This window comes from Lepidochelys kempii, chromosome 3, assembly GCF_965140285.1.
Source record: "Lepidochelys kempii isolate rLepKem1 chromosome 3, rLepKem1.hap1, whole genome shotgun sequence".
NCBI lineage: Eukaryota > Metazoa > Chordata > Testudines > Cheloniidae > Lepidochelys > Lepidochelys kempii.
In genome coordinates, this window is record NC_136382.1 from 158,158,094 (window position 1) to 158,175,952 (window position 17,859).

Here is a 17,859-nt window from a genome sequence, read left to right on the forward strand (position 1 = left end):
GGCTTCAGTTGGACTCCCACACATGGAACATTGACTCTGGCACTCATGAGTCTCCACTGTATCAACTGGATCCACAACTTTCATAGTTAATTACTTAATAGCTTTTTGCCGCATTCTGTAGTGAGGACCCTGGCTGCACCCACACATTGATAATTCCTTAGGTTTGGAAGAATTATGGTTCTTAATAGTATTTTAAACTGAACACATTGGGCCTTCAAGAGAAGAAACTATCCATCTTTTACTGATGATAAAGGTATTTATTGTGGAAGCCATGCATATGTTGTCTAATGTAGTGTACACTGTAGAGCATTATTGTCTGCTGTAAAGTTACAGGATTTGAAATAACTGTTTCTTTCCTATGTTTTTTCCTTGTGTTGTTCCCCCTTATGAGTAACATCCCCAAAATATGTACAAAATATTTGTCTTAGAAATATTTATTTTAAAAATATATTTGTACATGTCTACAGTTTGTCTAGTAACATAGTGACAAATTCTGAGCTAGTGTGTGCCCTTGTGTTAAGTTTTGTAACACATTTTCCTCCTTTCTTTGTTGAAGCGCTCTCCTTCCTGTATTCCAGCTAACAAAGGCAGACGTGTAAGATGCTGTCTTTCTCTGTGTGGCCCTTTATTTTTGCCTGTGGTGTACATGCCTTTGTTTAATGTAGACTGTCCTATGTTGACTATTTACAGCTTGTGTATTTATCTTACTGCATGTCTTGTGCTGCTGTTACCGCTGCTGCTGCGCTATTTGATGTTTTAAAGCTATGAGTACAAAGCTTTAGGAATGCTTTATTTGGTAAGATTTCTGTGACCAGAATACCACAGTAACTAAAGATGGTGCTTTGGGTTTAATTCTTTTTTGATACGAAAGGGAAAGTCACTAAAGCTCATTGTGAAAACTGATCAGATAGCAGCACAGGAGGATGAGCAGGATTCAAATGAGAGCCTCTTTGCTTCCACTGCATTCTGAAAGTGTTTGGGAGGTATTTTACAGGAATTTCCCATAGAAAGCAGAAGTTTGGCAGTCAGGGGGCATATTTAGGAACTATCATGGCCCAGAGATGTTTTCTTTTAAAAAAAAAAAATAGAATTATAAGCAGGTAATAATTTAAGTAAATTGTAATAGCCAGTAGAAGCAGAAACTCACATCCATGATAATATATGATGCTAAATATCTTCAACCTCGGAGGTGCATCTAAAGCTTTCGGTGGATTTATAAACATTTCTGAAAATTTATATAACACGCACGATCGTATCCTATCAAAGTGTTGTCAGAATGTGTTCGGGATAGGTGCATTACCCAACAAGGAGTAATATGTCTGTCCTGAACTCACTCCACTTTGTGATTAAATATGTCACAGAGTACTGGAAAAACCACCTATATTAATATTTGATGATTAGGCTAATGATTTTTGATCTCTTTAATAATAATAATAAAATAAATAATATGTTAGCTGCAGTTAAAAATATAGAATTTTTCCCAACCCCGTTACAGGGTACAATATCTTCTATTTAAGCACTATGGCTCTGATTTAGAAGTCCATCTCAGTTCAGCATGTACTTTAGTGCTTTGTTGGATATGGATGGATTTAAATATAAACTTAAATACAGAATTGGGGCCCACAGGCTCAGTCCTGCAACCCTTAAACATGTGTAGTCCTGTGGAAGTCAGCAAGACTGCTTGCATGATTAAGGGCTGCACAGTTTGGTGATACAACACATGCTTTAGATAATCTAATAGTTAATAGAGTTTATGGGCTAATTTGAAGAATTTTAATGTGGCCAGCTTAGGGCCTAGACATTACTAAGAGCTTTTTCTACACGATGTGGCAATATACACTACGAGGGCGTGAACTTTATGTCGCAGTGACTGGCCCATGTGGACCCTTCTGGTATGTGCTAAAAGTTCGCTAGCATATTTTAACTTAGTACTGTTTCAGCACAGGAGGGAACTTTTAGTTTGCACCTGCAGGTTCTATGCAAGCCAGTCAGTGCACAATAAGTTGTTGTGCTTTAGAATACACACTCCTGCTGTGCACGTTGCCTCACCATATAGACAAGCCCTGAATCCACTTTGTTTGGAACTAAACTTTGGAAATACTGCAGCATCCAACAAACTAAGACCCTGCTTCTACACTATTCAAGTTAATAGCAAAACTCCCACTGACTTTCCATAGTGCTGGATCAGGCCCTAAGTTAATTTTTCAGTTTCATAAGTGCAGTAATAAACATTTCTTTTAACACAGTAGATAACTTCCTAAATACAAAACTATGTAGACCTTTCCAGAAAAGTTTCATAAATTCTACTACATTGGTGGCAAATAGTTTATCTTTTAAAGATGTACCTTGAAGATGTTCTTCTGCATGCAAATATTCGGTTGCAAGGTAACCTTATCTCTCCAGTAGATACTCCTTTCTTTCTGAATATTTTGAAATATTTATGAAACTCCAGATTAGATCTCCAAATTTAACTACAAAAAGGATGGCATTTCTGTCTCTTGCCAATTTCTCCTACAATTAATTGCTGGGTTTTTTTGTTTTGTTTTTAAATATGAGTGGTAGGGATTTTGAGTGAGACCCAAGCAATTCATATTTGGATTTTGCAAAATAATTTAAAATGCCTATAGCACCATTGTCATATGGCTGGGGATATTATTACTTAAAAGGTATCATTAGTTTCTGACATTAGTGAAGATTTGGAGTTATAATTTGCACCTGGTAAATCTGAGCACAAAAAAGTATGCTTACTGCTAATTGTTGCCATAATGCTGGAAATATATTTTTTACATGTAGCGAACAGGTATATTGGTAAGTAGGAATTTTTACTTTTCAGTATGGAAAGAGAACACATACATCATAACTGGTAGAAACCTTTATCCATCTTGAGTTTAAGATGAAGAACATTCTCCACCAAGAGTTCTCTAAAACAGTTTGAAGCATTTGTAAAAATTACAAACCAGAGCACACCCTCATACTAGTTTTAAAAAAATTCTACAATTACACCTGTTCACTACTGTGAGTATATTTTTAGATGGAAAGGACCATTTATCCATGTTCAAGAAGGGCAGCTTGGAAATGTAACATGTTTCCTGAAGGGTTATATAGTTTATGGTACTCCATCCTATTGTTGCTGGGCAATTATTTTTTTGATTACCAGGGTGGCCATTCCCAACTGACCTAGCAAAGCATTATTTGGTGGAAAGATGGGGAAATTGTGATATGTGATAACATTTTTTTTAGAAAAGACAGTCAACAATCTAGCCTAGTGCAAACACCCTTGGTCTCCCCATTATTTATAGTGTAGTAGTTTAATTGCTAACAGAGAGAAAAGCAGCTACCTAGTCAGCCTACTTTTTAAAAATATATTTATACAGGAAAGTTCAACTCAGTGGACACATCTTGTTTTTGGAGTGGCTCTGCATATTCCCACTTAAGGGTACTGCACAACCTTGTGGTGTCTTGAGATAGAACCATTATCTAGCAGTGTCAGCTAGAGAACTCTCATGCCCCTCGAGGGCAAGGCTATATAGGGGGTGGGGCACCCTCATCACCTCAGTTCCTTCCAACTGCATGCCGCAAACAGATGTGACCCTCTCTGGTTTCTTCAGAGCCAGAGCTTGCTGCTTCTTAGATAGATAGTGTTAGCTATTAGTTTAGTCAGTTAGTGATTCTTTTTCAGTTCTGTGTTATGGCAGAACTGAAGAAGCAGAAAAAGGCAGGTTTTAAAAGGTGTCTTTCCTGCCCAGCTGTCTTCCGAACACCCAACGACCACGCGTGGTGCCTCAGATATTCACCTTCTGATTGTTTGATCTGAAGGCCTCTTCTCTCAGAGCCCAACAGGATAGGGAGACTCGCCTGCAGCTCCTTCTCCTGGAGGAAGCCCTCAAGGCCAGACCCTGTAGTTCTAAGTAACCTTCCGATCCAGAGTCAAAAAGACCTGTCTTGGCCCCTGTTGCTCCCACCAACAAAGGACTGAAGTGTTCCAAGAAGTAGCACTCCTGACTGGGATCAAATCCAATTCCCGAGGCCCGCTCAATAAAGCCTCTGAGGCTGCACAGGGCCAAAGCAATGACCATATGGTTGGATACCACAGCCCTGGTTCCAGAAGAGAGACCAAGAGACAGTTATCTCTGACATCTGACAGTTCGAGGGCACTGGTCTGCTCAGGAGAAAACCGTGCACATCAATGTATTGGAATTAAGAGCTGTTCGTCTGGCTCTCAAATCATTCCTCCATCACCTGCAGGTGAGGGTTGTGTAAGTGGTTAGAGGCAATACATCAGCAATGAATTAATCAACAAGCAGGGGGGTGCTCACTCTGCTCTTCTGTGTTCAAAGATAAGTCTGTGAAATTTGTGTTTTCGTCACAACATTTACCCTATGGCTCTGCATCCAGCAGGGGAAAGCAATGTACTTGCCGTTCATCTCAGCAGAGACAACTCCCCGGTGCACAAATGGTCTTTAGAGGATCAATTGGTTGAGACTATTTTCCAGCTGTGGTCGACCAGCCATAGACCTGTTTGCAACCAGACAACAAAAAATGTCACCTTTTCTGTTCCAGAGCAGGCTGGGACAGTCAGTTTTTGTCAGATGCCTTCCTTCTACACTGGGGAAGGTCCACTCCCCCCCATTGATCCAGGTAGTAAGGATGGTATGTCAGGACAGGGCAACAATGATACTGATTGGCCTGGCTAGGCCATGTCAGCAGTGGTTGACTGATTTCCTTCAACTGTGTGGCGGAGTTTTCATGCATCTTCCACTATCACCAGATCTCCTATCCCAGCAGGACACAGGATCTTTCATCCAGGCTCACAGTCTCTTCACAAGATAGTGTGAGCAATCTGACTTTGACTTGGTCTGCTCTTGAGCACTTGTGTTCTCCATCTGTGCAGGACATACTAGTTAACTCTAGAAAACAATCTACGAGAAACTGTTACCATCTAAAGTGGTCCAGATTTCAGGCATGGATGAAGGGAGATTCTGACTCCTCTCTATATTGGCTTTGTGTTCTGGAATACTTAAAGAACAGATATTATAGCTATCATGTCGGCCAGGAGAGTACGTGAATTGAATGCCCTTGTGGCTGATGCACCCTTCATTTCTTTCCCTGAGGACAACATAGTTCTCAGATCTGATCATAGATTTTTACATAAGGTGGTGTCTGATTTTCACATCAGTCAGACAATGCCAGTCTTTTCCCCTAAGCCTCACTCTAATAAACGAGAATCTGTCATACATGCTTTGGATGCCAGAAGGGCCCTCACCTATTACCTAGAGAGGACTAAAAGTTTTCATAAATCTTAGATTGATTGTGCCTTATGCCAAAAGCCACATGAGGCATATGGTTTCTTCCCAGACTATTTCTCAGTGGATTAAACAATACACCGCTGAATAGTATACAAAAGCAAAAGTCCCCGTACCTGCTGCAATTCAAGTGCATTCCACTAGAGCTGTGGCTATGTCCTTCACCTGTTTTAGGCAGGGGCCAGTTGTTGAAATCTGCAAAGCTGCAACCTGGGATTTTGGTGCATATTTTCACCAAGCACAATGCTCTGGACTTGGTTTCTAGGGTGGACATAGGATTCAGCAAGACGGTGCTTCAGTCTCTATTCAAATAAGTCTCTGTTCCTGCCTCCAGGTTTGTTTCATCACTGCTTATTATTTCTGTCCCATAAGTGAGACTATGCAGAGCCACTCGAAGAAGAAATGAAGGTTACTTACCAGTAATCAGAGTTCTTTGAAATGGCTCTGCATATTCACACTTGCTACCTGCCTTCCCCTTTGTCAGAGTCCTTGTTTTCTGGGTCTCTGGCTTTGCAGTGAAAGAAACTGAGGTGGGGAGGGCACTCAACCCCTGACATAGTCTCACCCTAAGTGTGCCAAGAGTGCTCTAGCTGACACTGCTAGAAGATGGTTCTACTGCAAGGACCTCAAGGTGGTGCAGTACCCTTAAGTGTAAGTATGCAGCTCCATCTCGACTAACTTTGGGTACAGGCCAGTAACCTTCATTTTTCAGTGACGACTTGCTTCTGTCCAAGATTTTCAGGTAAATTGACTCAGGTCCAGTGCTACACAATAGAGAGTTGTAGTCTTGCCTCTGTGCCCGTAGAATCATCTCCTTAGAAAACCTTGGTAGCTTAGTTAGGATTGAGTGTCGGCATCTCATACAATATTAAGAATCAAGAAAAAGGCCCCTTGCACGGGCTGCATCTGTAGTCGGGATGGCTTTACTTTCCTGCAGTTCAAATTATGTACACCTACATCCTCAAAAAACAGCCATTTCTGTAGCAACAGTGGTTTCTCTAGCAAAGGAAATTTGTAGTTTGCTCGGTCTTTTTCCTCTGATTGTTAAACATAGTATTTAGCAATTTTGTAGTAAGTTACTAAATTTACTTGGCAGGGGATTTTTTTCATATAATTTAGCAGCGTTTGCAGTAACAGACAAATTTGTTGTATTGTCTTTCAAAATACTGTGAATAATTAGAACCTGAAGAATCCTCAAAAGTGAAATATTCTAGAATATACTTTATTACAAACTTTTCATACATCTTTGTCTAAAATGTGTTTCTTTAGAAAAGTTGCGTTTTCTTTTTCAGCTGTTTTTCCAATTTTAAACATTTAGCTCTTCTTTCCATTTAGAGCCCCAATCCTTCACTTGGATTCTCTGTATCTGTGCAGCAACCCACTGCTGTCAATGGGATTTCAAATATATAGGGCCCACACAAGCAAATCTAGTTACAGGAGTTGGACTGTAACGAAGCGACAACTCACCGATGCGGCGCCTCCTGCTGGTCGTCTGGGAATTAGCTCTTTCCAGTGTTGGAGCGCCCTCTGCAGGCCGGTGTCTCACCTGCCGCTGGCCCTGTGTCCTTCCCGGACCCCAGTACCCTTTACATTCGGGTGCTGCCCCAGCAGTACCCCACCACGCTCTGGGTCTCCCCTCCCAGGGGAACCCCAACCCTCTATACCCACCTTGCCTCAGTGGCTACTGCCAGTCACCATCTAGCCCCCACTCACTGGGGCACACTGCAGTTTAATAGCCACTCATCACTGGCAAGGGGGGTTAGGACCAGCTGCCTCTGCCTAACCCTGGGCTGCACCTCTGCAACCCCAGTACCTGTGTAGGCCTTCACCAAGGCCTCAGCCTGGGGGTTTACCAGGTGGGAGCTGCCCTTGCCCTTGCCCTTGCCCTGCTCAGGCACCTTCAGCTCCCAGGCAGCCAGCCCTTCTCCCTCCAGGGCTAGAGTGAGACTCCTTCTGCTTCTGGCCCACAGCCCGGCCCTGACTGAGCTGGCCACACCTGTGGTCAGCTACTCACTCAGCTTTTCCCAGCCCTCTCCAGGGCTGCGTTTAACCCCTGCAGGGGCTGGAGCGGGGTGACCACCCCGTTACATGGACCAAAAAGAGTAGTGTTTGAAAATATCCTAATTTGGCCTTTGAAAGGACTGCATAGTCAGCCTTCTCAAGAACTCATTAAGGTCCTGAACTTGCAAATGCTTAGGAACATGCTTATACTTAAGCATATGAATAGTTCAACTGAAGTCTGCAAATACTCACATACAAGGAAATTTAATTCTTGGAGTTGTATATCTCTTGCAAAAATGTTTAAAGTGTATTGTTCTCTCATAGGAACTCTGCTGTTTCCATATCTTAGTTTGAGAAGAACAGTGAATTATTAAAAGTAATTTTTTTTTCAATTATTTTTCCCTGTCATGTTTCTATAGATTGATTCAGTTGAGAACTTTACATTGTCTAATACTCCTTCACGGGATGAAGATATCAAGTCTCGCCTCCATTCAAGATCTAGGTCTCCTTCCACAGCTAGTGACATTGAACCAATTGAGGTAATCTCTGTGCTGATGCTTTGACGTTTTACTTACAAACTAAGAGTTTGTTCTGTACAGAAATGACTGCTGCAAACAGAGTTTGTCCTTCTGTTTAGGCTGAAATTCACTCATGTGCAGAGGCTCCATCAAGGACTATGCACCATTTTAAGCCTTTAAACATGAGTTCTCTACACCGCAGGGAATTTCCACTTTAGAGCAAGTTAAATTTTACCTGGGATACATCTGATTGGGCTGGGGAGTACGCAGGAAATGAATTGTTAAGTGCACACTGTCTCTTTTAATAACTCCTCTTTAGTCATGGTATATATTTTAAAAGTCTGTGCTAAAAATTACATTATACTGTAGTCTTCAATAACTCATTCTGAATCACTTGCATAACCATATTAGGGCAAAGTATTAAATAACTAATAATGTGGCCTGTATCATCTTGTTAGAATGTTGATTTTTGAAGGGGAAAATTTAAAGTTGGAAATTAGGACTGATTCTTTCAGTACAGACGAGGCAGTTTTAAACCACACTAAATGAATAAGTCTTTTCTTTATTAACGTAGCAGACCATTTTCTTGACATTTTCTGCTGTGCATCTTAAGATTAATTTTTGCTGAGTTTTTCCTATATTAGTCCTTGTCCCCCATTTTGGTTACTTTTCTGTTGGTTTTTTTTGGCCTTTCTGTTTTAGTCAAGCAGCTTTTGATAACGTGCCTTTGATATCTCACTACTTTTTTGTGGGGTGGTTGTGTTCAGGTTACAGATCATCCTCCACACTCGGTTCATACACCAGCCATGAGGACAGCATATATTGGATCAGGACTCTCTGCACCAAAGGTACTCGGTCACACCTTCAAAAATTCTGTATAAAACGGGGGCACATTTCATTCCTAAACAGTGGCTTCAGGAAACTTGTTTATCAGAATTTTTTTCTTAGAGTTGCCTGGGTGGTTTGTGTTTAAATTAAACTCCCCAACAAGATGCAAAAGATTGGAGTTGATTGCCTAATGCAAGAGTACATGGAGTTGATCGTTTGCTCTGCATATCTGGTCGCAGCAAAAGTGCCAACTTGGGCCATCTAAAAAGAACAGAGGGAGATTATAGAGCTAGAAGATAATGGAAGAAAATAAATGCCAGAGAACATTGAGGGGAAGATTCTCCCTTTCTTTGTCTTTGGCATGCAGCATGAGACACTTTCAGCTTCTGCTCAAAGTGACTGAGAGATGAAGATTTGGAGATAAAATTCACTACTGGTAAGGAATGATAGTGCAAGAAGCTCCCGACCACTTAACCACTGCACAGGGACACTGCTGCAGGGTTGTCGACTGAACAGCTGTGCAGGGGCGCTATGCTATGAAACTGACTTCACTGGCCAATGTAGGCCCAGCATAGAAGTTCCTTATTTGAGCGAGCTGAGAATGGAGGAGATATGGATTTGTCTGTGCAGATTCAGGAACCTCAGTATCTTTTTTGTAACCAGCACACGGTGGCACTCTGACTCTGATTGAAAGAATGAATTCCAGTTCTCCAGCTTTCCTACACTCCACTTGCACAGAAACTCTATATTTGGACTTTATGCCAGTCCCTGGAATTAATTTCACCCTTGGCTGAATAGTTTCATGTATTCAAGCAAGGGTAGAAGAGTTTCTATGGACATTTTTGAAAGGAAAGACTCAAAGGCTTAAATTTTCAAAAGTGGCTGAGTGACATCGGGACCTAAGTCCCATTTGAAAATGTTACCTATATCTGTTAGCTGTATTTCTGAAATGATTAATAGAAGTTTACCCATATGGAAATATTAGATAAAAGAAATGCATGTTTCCTCCCATGGCTATGTCAGCATTTTATACACAGATGGGAAACAAAGGTAACCACAAAATAGCAACAAGGTTTACCAAAGTTCCTGCTTGGAGACTGTTATTTCATTCATGTATTCAAGTGCCAGTTTTAAGTTTCTTAACAAAAACTTTTTGAACCTGTGAAATCTTGTGAAACAAGCTTTTTTTCCCTAGAAAATTAGCCTGTTTTTGTGAGCAGTTCACCATTGCACTAATTAATAAGTGATCTGTTCTTGGAGCTGCCTGAAGGGTCATCTTACATTAGGCTGTGCCACAAGCTTTCTAAAATGGGACTTATTTTCTCATCAGTTTCAGTCTGTAGTCAGAAAACTGCATATGAACCAAACAGGCTGTGTCATAAAGATGGATGCAGTCAGAGTCTTTAATTGGTAAATATCTTAAACAGCTAGCGTAACTATAATATTCATAGCCATCAAAAAATATTCAACAAAGGTCTCCCTCTCTCAAATCTTAGACGTTACACACATGGATGTGATATTTTGCATTCAGGAAATGTACTGTAGGAAAATGTTCTGTTCCCATTCCCACCACAGTCTACTCCTCTAGAGGAGATTCTCTTCCTGGGCAGAGTGGGAATAATCTATCTGCAGGAAATATGTGAGGCAGCTTCCTGGGCATCATGTAGAACCTTTTATGAATCAAAACAGACTCATCACACAGACAGTCATTTGTCTCTGCTATCTTTGTGGCAGCATATTTCTCCCTGTGGAGGAAAGGAATATATGCATCGCTTCAGACAGCGCATGTTCCCAGGAGTCCCGGAGAAGGGAACTCCCCTTCAAAATCAGCCTTATGTGGTCTCTTACCTTAAACATTTTACCATTGACGTTATGAAACCACCCATGCCTAGCACTGTAAAGCTGAACTATATCACCCATTCCAGTATTTAAGTCAGAATTTTAAACTATAGTGACCCACCCACATATAACTTTCCTCTTCCACTCACGCCCACTACCCTTAACATAAAGCTTCTGTGACCAGCATTTAAAAAAAAAAATGTTTGCCTGCAACTTCTGAAGGATACTATTGCAACAGGAGACAATTTATGGACTACTGACCTTGACAACCTTCCTTTCAACAGTGGCTGCAAACTCATGTGCTGGGACATGGTCCAAGTTTCCATAGTTAGTTTACGGAGGGTGATAGCAGCAATCCATAAAAATTGAGCTGTTTTAAGACCTGATAAGGACTGCAAGGTAAATTTTCAGCCAAGGAGTCTTGTACACAGCTCTTGTTTTTAATAAACATAAGCTGAGCTTTTAAACCCACATGTATGCTCTTTTATGTATGGTATGTGAAAAAGTAATTGTTCTTTGTGAAAAGTGTTACCAGAAATTAACATCTGTGTCCATTTGTTTCACAGCCTAAGGCCCACCAGTTTGTAGTGAAATCTTTTAATACCCCTACAAAATGCAATCAGTGCACATCTCTGATGGTTGGTTTAATAAGACAGGGCTGCACTTGTGAAGGTGAGTGTGACGAGTAAATGGGAGCTGAAGTGCTTAGAGTCTTATGGAAGGTGTTATGCAAACTATAAAAGCAGCGTTATTATGTTGAAATAATGCATTCCGTAATTTTAAGGTTTAACTCCTGTGTTGTGTTCTTCGTCTTGCAGCCTGTAACAATGGGGGCTAAGCATTCTGGGCATCTCACACAGAGGATTCTACAGTAAACTGTGTAACTGGGGAAATGACATGGTGTGAAATATCTAGACTATTATGGTTGATAGTTGAAGACAGTTTAGTCATTTATTCTAGATTTAAAATGGCAGCGAGGAAACATGGTAGATGTCAGGTGTGCTGACAACAGCCTGACGTTGGGGAAAATGACAGGCAAGCTGACGCTCGACCCCAATTTTACGCCAAAATAATAGATCTGAAGTTTGCAAGTGCCTCAGTCCTAACTTCACAACTGATACCTCTTTCTCCTTTATATTCCAAACCAGAGTGTTGGAACCGGGCACTCTGAACTTTGAAGAAGTTTGAATTCATATCAGAATCTGGCTTTTCAAGGCCATGTATTTTCTGCTCCTATGAGTAACTTTATTTCCCCCTCTTTCAGTATAGCAAGTTTTATTGAAATAATTCAGTTATTGGCAATGGAGTACACTTCAATCTGCTTTGCATGTATTATTACCACAGCTTTCACATTACAAAAGAAAGGAGATTTTTATATGAAACATTAACTGCCTTTTTTCTCCTCTGATAAGTATGTGGATTCTCATGCCATGTGACCTGTGCAGACAAGGCCCCAGCAGTGTGCCCAATCCCTCCTGAACAGACCAAAGGCCCTCTGGGGATAGATCCACAGAAAGGCATAGGAACTGCATACGAAGGTCATGTTCGAGTAAGTATCAGGAAACTGGAATTGGTAGCCTGGTGTTAACTTTGTTGTTGTCCCAATCTGTCAGGGAATTAAAGGCTAGCTCTGAATTGTTTTATTGTGTATTGTTTTGTTTTAAAGTTACAGCCTTGGAGACTGAAGACCTCTGATTATTCACAGAACAGTTATAGCATTGGTAGCGGCAATCAAGCTCCTCTCATTCTGCTATGCCAATGTACTTTGAACCTGTCTTGGAGAGACTGCTTCTAGAGTAACAGGCTAGTTCAGCTACAAGTCCAGTCAATCGTTCAGCCCTTCTATTGAGACTAGTGTCAGCTGTGGTGGTGGTTTCTTCTGAGGTGGTTTCTTCTTCTTCTTCTTTCTTCTGAGGGCATTGTACTGAGATCACCAACAGCCATCAAATGTTACCTCACTATCTGGGCTGCATTCCAGCAGGTGAACTAGAGATGTACAAGATTGTTTCTTCTTGTATCAATCCCTCGGTTCCTTTGTTAGGAGTTTGTGGGTGTAGAAGGGTGAGATAGGGACAGAACCCAGGATGTTACAGGTTTTCTGTAATATAGTGTAGCGCTCACATCTGACACTTGGACAGGCTGCTGGGCTGGCTCTCATTTCTTTCACTGTACGCTTCTTCTATTATTGATGCTACTCTTCATTGTCGCTGACAGACCCAATACTTGCATTATGCTCTTTTGAAAACACCAATTCATGAAAAGCTGATCAGTGCTATTTATTTTACTATAGGTTCCTAAACCAGCTGGAGTAAAGAAAGGTTGGCAGAGAGCACTGGCCGTGGTCTGTGATTTCAAACTCTTCCTGTATGATATAGCAGAAGGAAAAGCATCCCAGCCCAGCGTGGTAGTGAGTCAGGTTATTGACATGAGGTAAGCTGTTTAGTGCTGAGTGGGGCTTTCTGTGGAAAACAAGAGACAGCAAATTCTTCATTTTGAGTTCCTTGGAATGAAGGTTACATCCAGGAAGGTTCTGTATCCCTGAGCAATATTTTAAACTGAAGCTTGTTTTCCAGTAAACTTCATGGCTATTGAAAACTTCTAGTTAAGACATCACAAAAATTTGTTCTGGTATAAAACTTACCACACAAGGTCTCAGCCAGGGAGCTAAATAAACTTTTTGTTGTTGTTCTTATACCAAATGTGGTTATAACAACCGATAGTGATTAGTGGCTGTAGCTGAAATTTTGTCTCTTTGGCTTTATAAATAACCAGTGTATGCGTTTCTGTATAAAAATCCAGTGTGGTGTTATATCTCTATACCCAAGAGTTTGTTCTGACACCAACAGTCCGGGGTTAGGGGAAGGGGGGAAACTGGGTTTTGGTTGGCTTTTTTTAACCTAAGTAGAAACCTAATGCAGAATAGCTGGCTAGATTTATCTCTGTGATTGTTTGTGTAGTCAAAAATTGGTTACAACACACTTGTAAGTTATTTCTGCTGATGCTAACTGGAGGATGGAAAATCAAGCTATTTTAAAAATTAGGTCTGGGTGCTATATTATTGTGTGCTTCAGACAATAGCTCTACGTTTACTGAGCAAGCACAATGTAAAATGTTTTGCTCCCTTCTAAATGATATTTGTTGTCTCTGTAAGGGATGAAGAATTCTCAGTGAGTTCTGTCTTGGCCTCTGATGTCATCCATGCAAATCGAAAAGATATTCCCTGCATCTTTAGAGTAAGTATGTATGTTTAAACCTGATTGGTCTAGGCGCAGCTTTGTTAGTATGGTGCAATGGGATTGAGCCACACACACTGCCCTTCGTTTTTGAACTTTTCTCTCCATTGCTAACACGGATCCAGCTCCTCCATGGTAGCAGTGGTGCATAGAATTATTATTCATTATTTGTATTGCCATCATGCCTGGGAGCCTGAGCCATAGACCAGGACCCAAGAGTGCTAGGCACTGTAAGAGAGAAGAAAATGGTCCCTGCCCCAAAGAGATTACAATCTAAGTAATGTTTCAAGAATATACTTGCACCTTATTCTCATAGTAAAATTATGTTTGGTACCTTTTAGAAGTTCTATGGTCTCCCTTTCACTGAGCTCTTATTTTTGTTAATCTTCTTGAAGTGTCTTTTCTTTCTTTGTTATTCTTTAGTTCTGCAATGATCTTCTACATCTACATTTTCTGACCTTAATCTTCCCCCACATCTGTATTTCATATTATTCCTTGAACCATAATGCATACATTTATTGTATATGTGCATATCTCTGTTGAATATATGGGCTTGATCCCTGCAAACTCCCATTCATGTCAATGGATAGGAATTGAGTGCAAAATATACACATGAGATCTGGATTGTAGATATGAAAGTAGGAGCTTACCTTCATTGTTTTTTTCTTATATTCTTACCCTTTTTCCTAAATGGTTCCCACAAACTTCGACAATGCATTGTTTTATCTTTGTTGCCTGTCTGATTCCCCTCTTATTAACTTCCTAACCATTGCTCTGTTGTTCCATTCCATTTTGTTCCATGCTTTCTCTCCTCTTCTTTTGTTCATTGTGCTGGAACAAAAGAGAAGCCTGAACCACAACACTGGATCCAGAACTATAGGGAAGATCAGGAGTGAAATCCTGGGCCCACTGAAGTTGATGGCAAAATTCCCATTGACTTCAGTGGCCCCAGGATTTCATCCCAGATTTGGATGTAAAGGTACATCTCTTGCTGAAACTCAGCATCTACATTTCCATGTATTTAGGGTCCTCCAAGTGCTAACAGATTACATTATCATTATTCAATGCTCACATTCTGGCCCATTTACTGTATGCATAGTAAATTAAGTCTTTTCTTTAATTCAAAACCAAGTAATGAATTTCTTCCTTTCTGATTTCCTTTTTTGCATAGTATGGAAGGAAGCAGTCCCATGCCATGGCAAGAAACATTTTGCTAGATGTATACTTTGCACTCTGTGCCCAGGAGCTGCAATCTCCCATTACTGCTAGTTATGCCTTTTTCCAAACTTTTTAGAATTCAGCTACCTCCTCAGCTTCATGGCTCCTTCTAATTAGGCAATTCAAGTCTGATTCATACCTTAAAAAGTATGCTCCCTTTGTTGTCTTTGATTTCAGGGCATAATGATTGTGCCCCCTTTTTCCTTTATAATCTTCCCTTTTAGATCCGGATCCTGAAGTGACCTCCCAGTGGTAAGACCCCCACACCCATATGGAGTCCTGTTGAAGTCTGCATCTATGCAGAGATCACTTCAGGATTGGAAGAGTGCCTTACTCCTCTCCAGCTGTTTTCTACTCAGTCTCTGAATTCTAAACAGTTTAGATTCCTTAGTGCTAGTGGAAATACTATAGTGAGTGGTCCTGTAAAATGCATGGGACTAGACTAAATGAGTTAATGGTCTGGGTGGGGGTTGGCCCTCTATCTATGATTCTGTACTTAGCCTCTCCTGATATTCAGTCCATTTTAATCATGGTCCTGGTCCTGAATTCTCATCTATATACATATTCCTTTACTCTTTCTATTTTATATAATGTTTTAATTTGTAAATTTGCAGTTAAAACTTTGAGCCAAATTCTGCATTCCTTCACTGAGCAAAACTCCTGTTGGCTTTAGTCAGAATTTTGATTGATAAAAGATTGCAGAACTTGACCCTTTGCTAATGTGGCCATCGTCAGACTGTCTGGATATTTAGCCCACTTCTTCTTCACTTTAATATTTTTCATTACCTAATAATCTTTCCTATTTTATTTAAATTGCTTCCTCTTTTCTGTGCTGGTCTCTGTCTCTAGCCATCTCTCTACAAATTAAAACTCTCACCCAAACTCACATCCCTATCAGTCAGTACATTGTTTGCAGTGTTGTAGCCATGTTAGTCCCAGGATATTAAAGAGATTAGGTGGGTGAGGTAAGATCTTTTATTGGACCAAACAGTATTTAGTCCAATGTAGCCCATTCCATTGTATAGTTCTACAGTAACTCCTCACTTAACGTTGTAGTTATGTTCCTGAAAAATGCAACTTTAAGTGAAACAATGTTAAGTGAATCCAATTTCCCCATAAGAATTAATGTAAATAGGGGGGTTAGGTTCCAGGGAATTTTTTTTTTTGCCAGACAAAAGGCATTATATTATATACCTTTTTAAATAATTTTAAACAAGCAATTTAATACAGGTGTAAGTTTTAAACAATTTTAAAAAAACAAGTTAATACTACAGTCATTACTGCTGAGTATGAAGCTTGGTTGAGATGGTGGAGTCAGAGAGTGGAAGAGGATGGACTGTCTGGCTGCTCCTCTTGCTGTTCTTGCAAGCACAGGCACTGACTTTGCCAGGGGCAGGGGGCTCAACCCTCGGCCCACCCACTCCACCCCTTCCCCTAAACCCCTACCATTGACCCTCCTCTTCTCCCCCCACCACCTCCCCCTTTACTTCACATGCTGCATCCTCGCTCCTCCCCACTCCCTTCTGAACGCTGCAAGCCAGTTGATTGCCGTGGGCACGAGGGAGGGGGGAGGCATGCTGAGTCCTCGCTCCCCTCCCCCCCAGGGCAATCAGCTGGCTTGCAGGGCAGGAGGGAGGAGCGAGAACTTGGCATGCAGGCTCCCCCTTCCTCCCCTGCCTCCTGCCCCGGTCAATCAGCTGGTTTGCACTGTTCAGGAGGCAGGGGAGGGAGGGGGAGCTTGCGAGCCAAGTCCTCGCTCCTCCCTCCTACCTCCTAAATGCTGCAAGCCAGCTGATTGCCCCGGGCAGGAGGCAGGGGAGGGACGGGGAGCCTGTGTGCCGAGTCCTTGCTTCTTCCCCCTCCCTCCTAAACACCGCAGGCCAGCTGATTGCCATGGGCAGGAGGCGCTGAACCACGGGGTCTGCCGGGGGGCGGGAGGCATGTGGGGAGGGGGGGGTGTAGGGAGGCTGCCAGCTGTGGAGAAAGCAGGCAGCCAAACAAAGTAAGAGTGGAGCATTGCACAACTTTAAATGAGCATGTTCCCCAATTGATCAGCAACGTAACAACGAAACAATGTTAACCGGGACGACTTTAAGTGAGGAGTTACTGTATTTATTATTTTAACTTCCCCCATGTCTCACAGAGCTAAAGTGTCAACAAGATGCTTAGATTCCTAATCTGCCACTGAATGACTTGGCCTTGATCATGCCACTGGTAGTATTTCAGAGAATATTTCTCTTAAATTCTGTTACTTCATCCTACTACTTAAATCTTCAAACGTGAATTTCAGGAGCTCCAATCTGCTTCCACGTGTGTCATTGGTTCCAGCATGGACCAAGACTATGAGCTGCTCTTCAATTTTTACCAGCAGCTGGTCCACCTGGGATGTGATGTCACCTACGGTGGGATGCAGAAGGCAACAAACCATGCAAGATTCAGAGTCATGACTGAACACTGTACAGTCTCCATTTCTAAGTACTGAAACCCAGCATTACTGTCTGCCCTTTTTCTGTAACCCGTTCTCTGTCCTTCATCGTGGTTTGTGCTGTGTTCCATGGTGCCATAAGGCTTTACTTCGTTACCCTTTGTCATGGGGCTGACTTTGTCAAAATCCAATTTCTCCCCCAATTGAGAATGCATTTAACAGAAGCATTGCATTTTTCCTCTCCTTCCTTTTTTCCCCCTTGCTTCCTGGTAGTAAAACATTTACTTTTTATTGTTCAGTTTTCAATACCACGTGTTCAGTACCCCCCTCATTATGTCATGGTTCCCGGCCTACTTTCGGAGAGTCCTTCTTAGAAAGCTTCTACATAGCAACTGAAAAAGAACATGAAAAACACAGTAAAGATAGGTAATACATTACAGGGTCCTTCCCACATTTGCCATTCTCCCTCTCATGACTACGTGAGTATCATTTGG

At 41.4% G+C, this 17,859-nt stretch overlaps 2 protein-coding genes across 8 annotated transcripts in view; one reads left to right on the forward strand and one right to left on the reverse strand.

Annotated features, from left to right (window-relative positions):
- Positions 1–17,859, forward strand: part of CDC42BPA (CDC42 binding protein kinase alpha) — a 322,264-nt gene that overhangs the window by 266,094 nt on the left and 38,311 nt on the right. For 6 of the 7 annotated variants that reach the window (XM_073338668.2, XM_073338662.2, XM_073338664.2 and 3 more), the window contains exons 22-28: positions 557–595; positions 7,724–7,843; positions 8,590–8,670; positions 11,056–11,161; positions 11,902–12,038; positions 12,780–12,919; positions 13,641–13,722. In XM_073338668.2, the coding sequence (XP_073194769.1) occupies positions 557–595; positions 7,724–7,843; positions 8,590–8,670; positions 11,056–11,161; positions 11,902–12,038; positions 12,780–12,919; positions 13,641–13,722 (705 nt within the window). The remainder of the gene's footprint in view (positions 1–556; positions 596–7,723; positions 7,844–8,589; positions 8,671–11,055; positions 11,162–11,901; positions 12,039–12,779; positions 12,920–13,640; positions 13,723–17,859) is intronic. The other variant, XM_073338663.2, reaches the window with a different exon arrangement.
- The window catches only part of COQ8A (coenzyme Q8A), a 124,543-nt gene continuing 123,462 nt past the window's right edge, over positions 16,779–17,859 (reverse strand). The window contains exon 15 of the mRNA XM_073338683.2: positions 16,779–17,757. Within this exon, the coding sequence (XP_073194784.1) occupies positions 17,716–17,757 (42 nt within the window). The 3' untranslated portion in view covers positions 16,779–17,715. The remainder of the gene's footprint in view (positions 17,758–17,859) is intronic.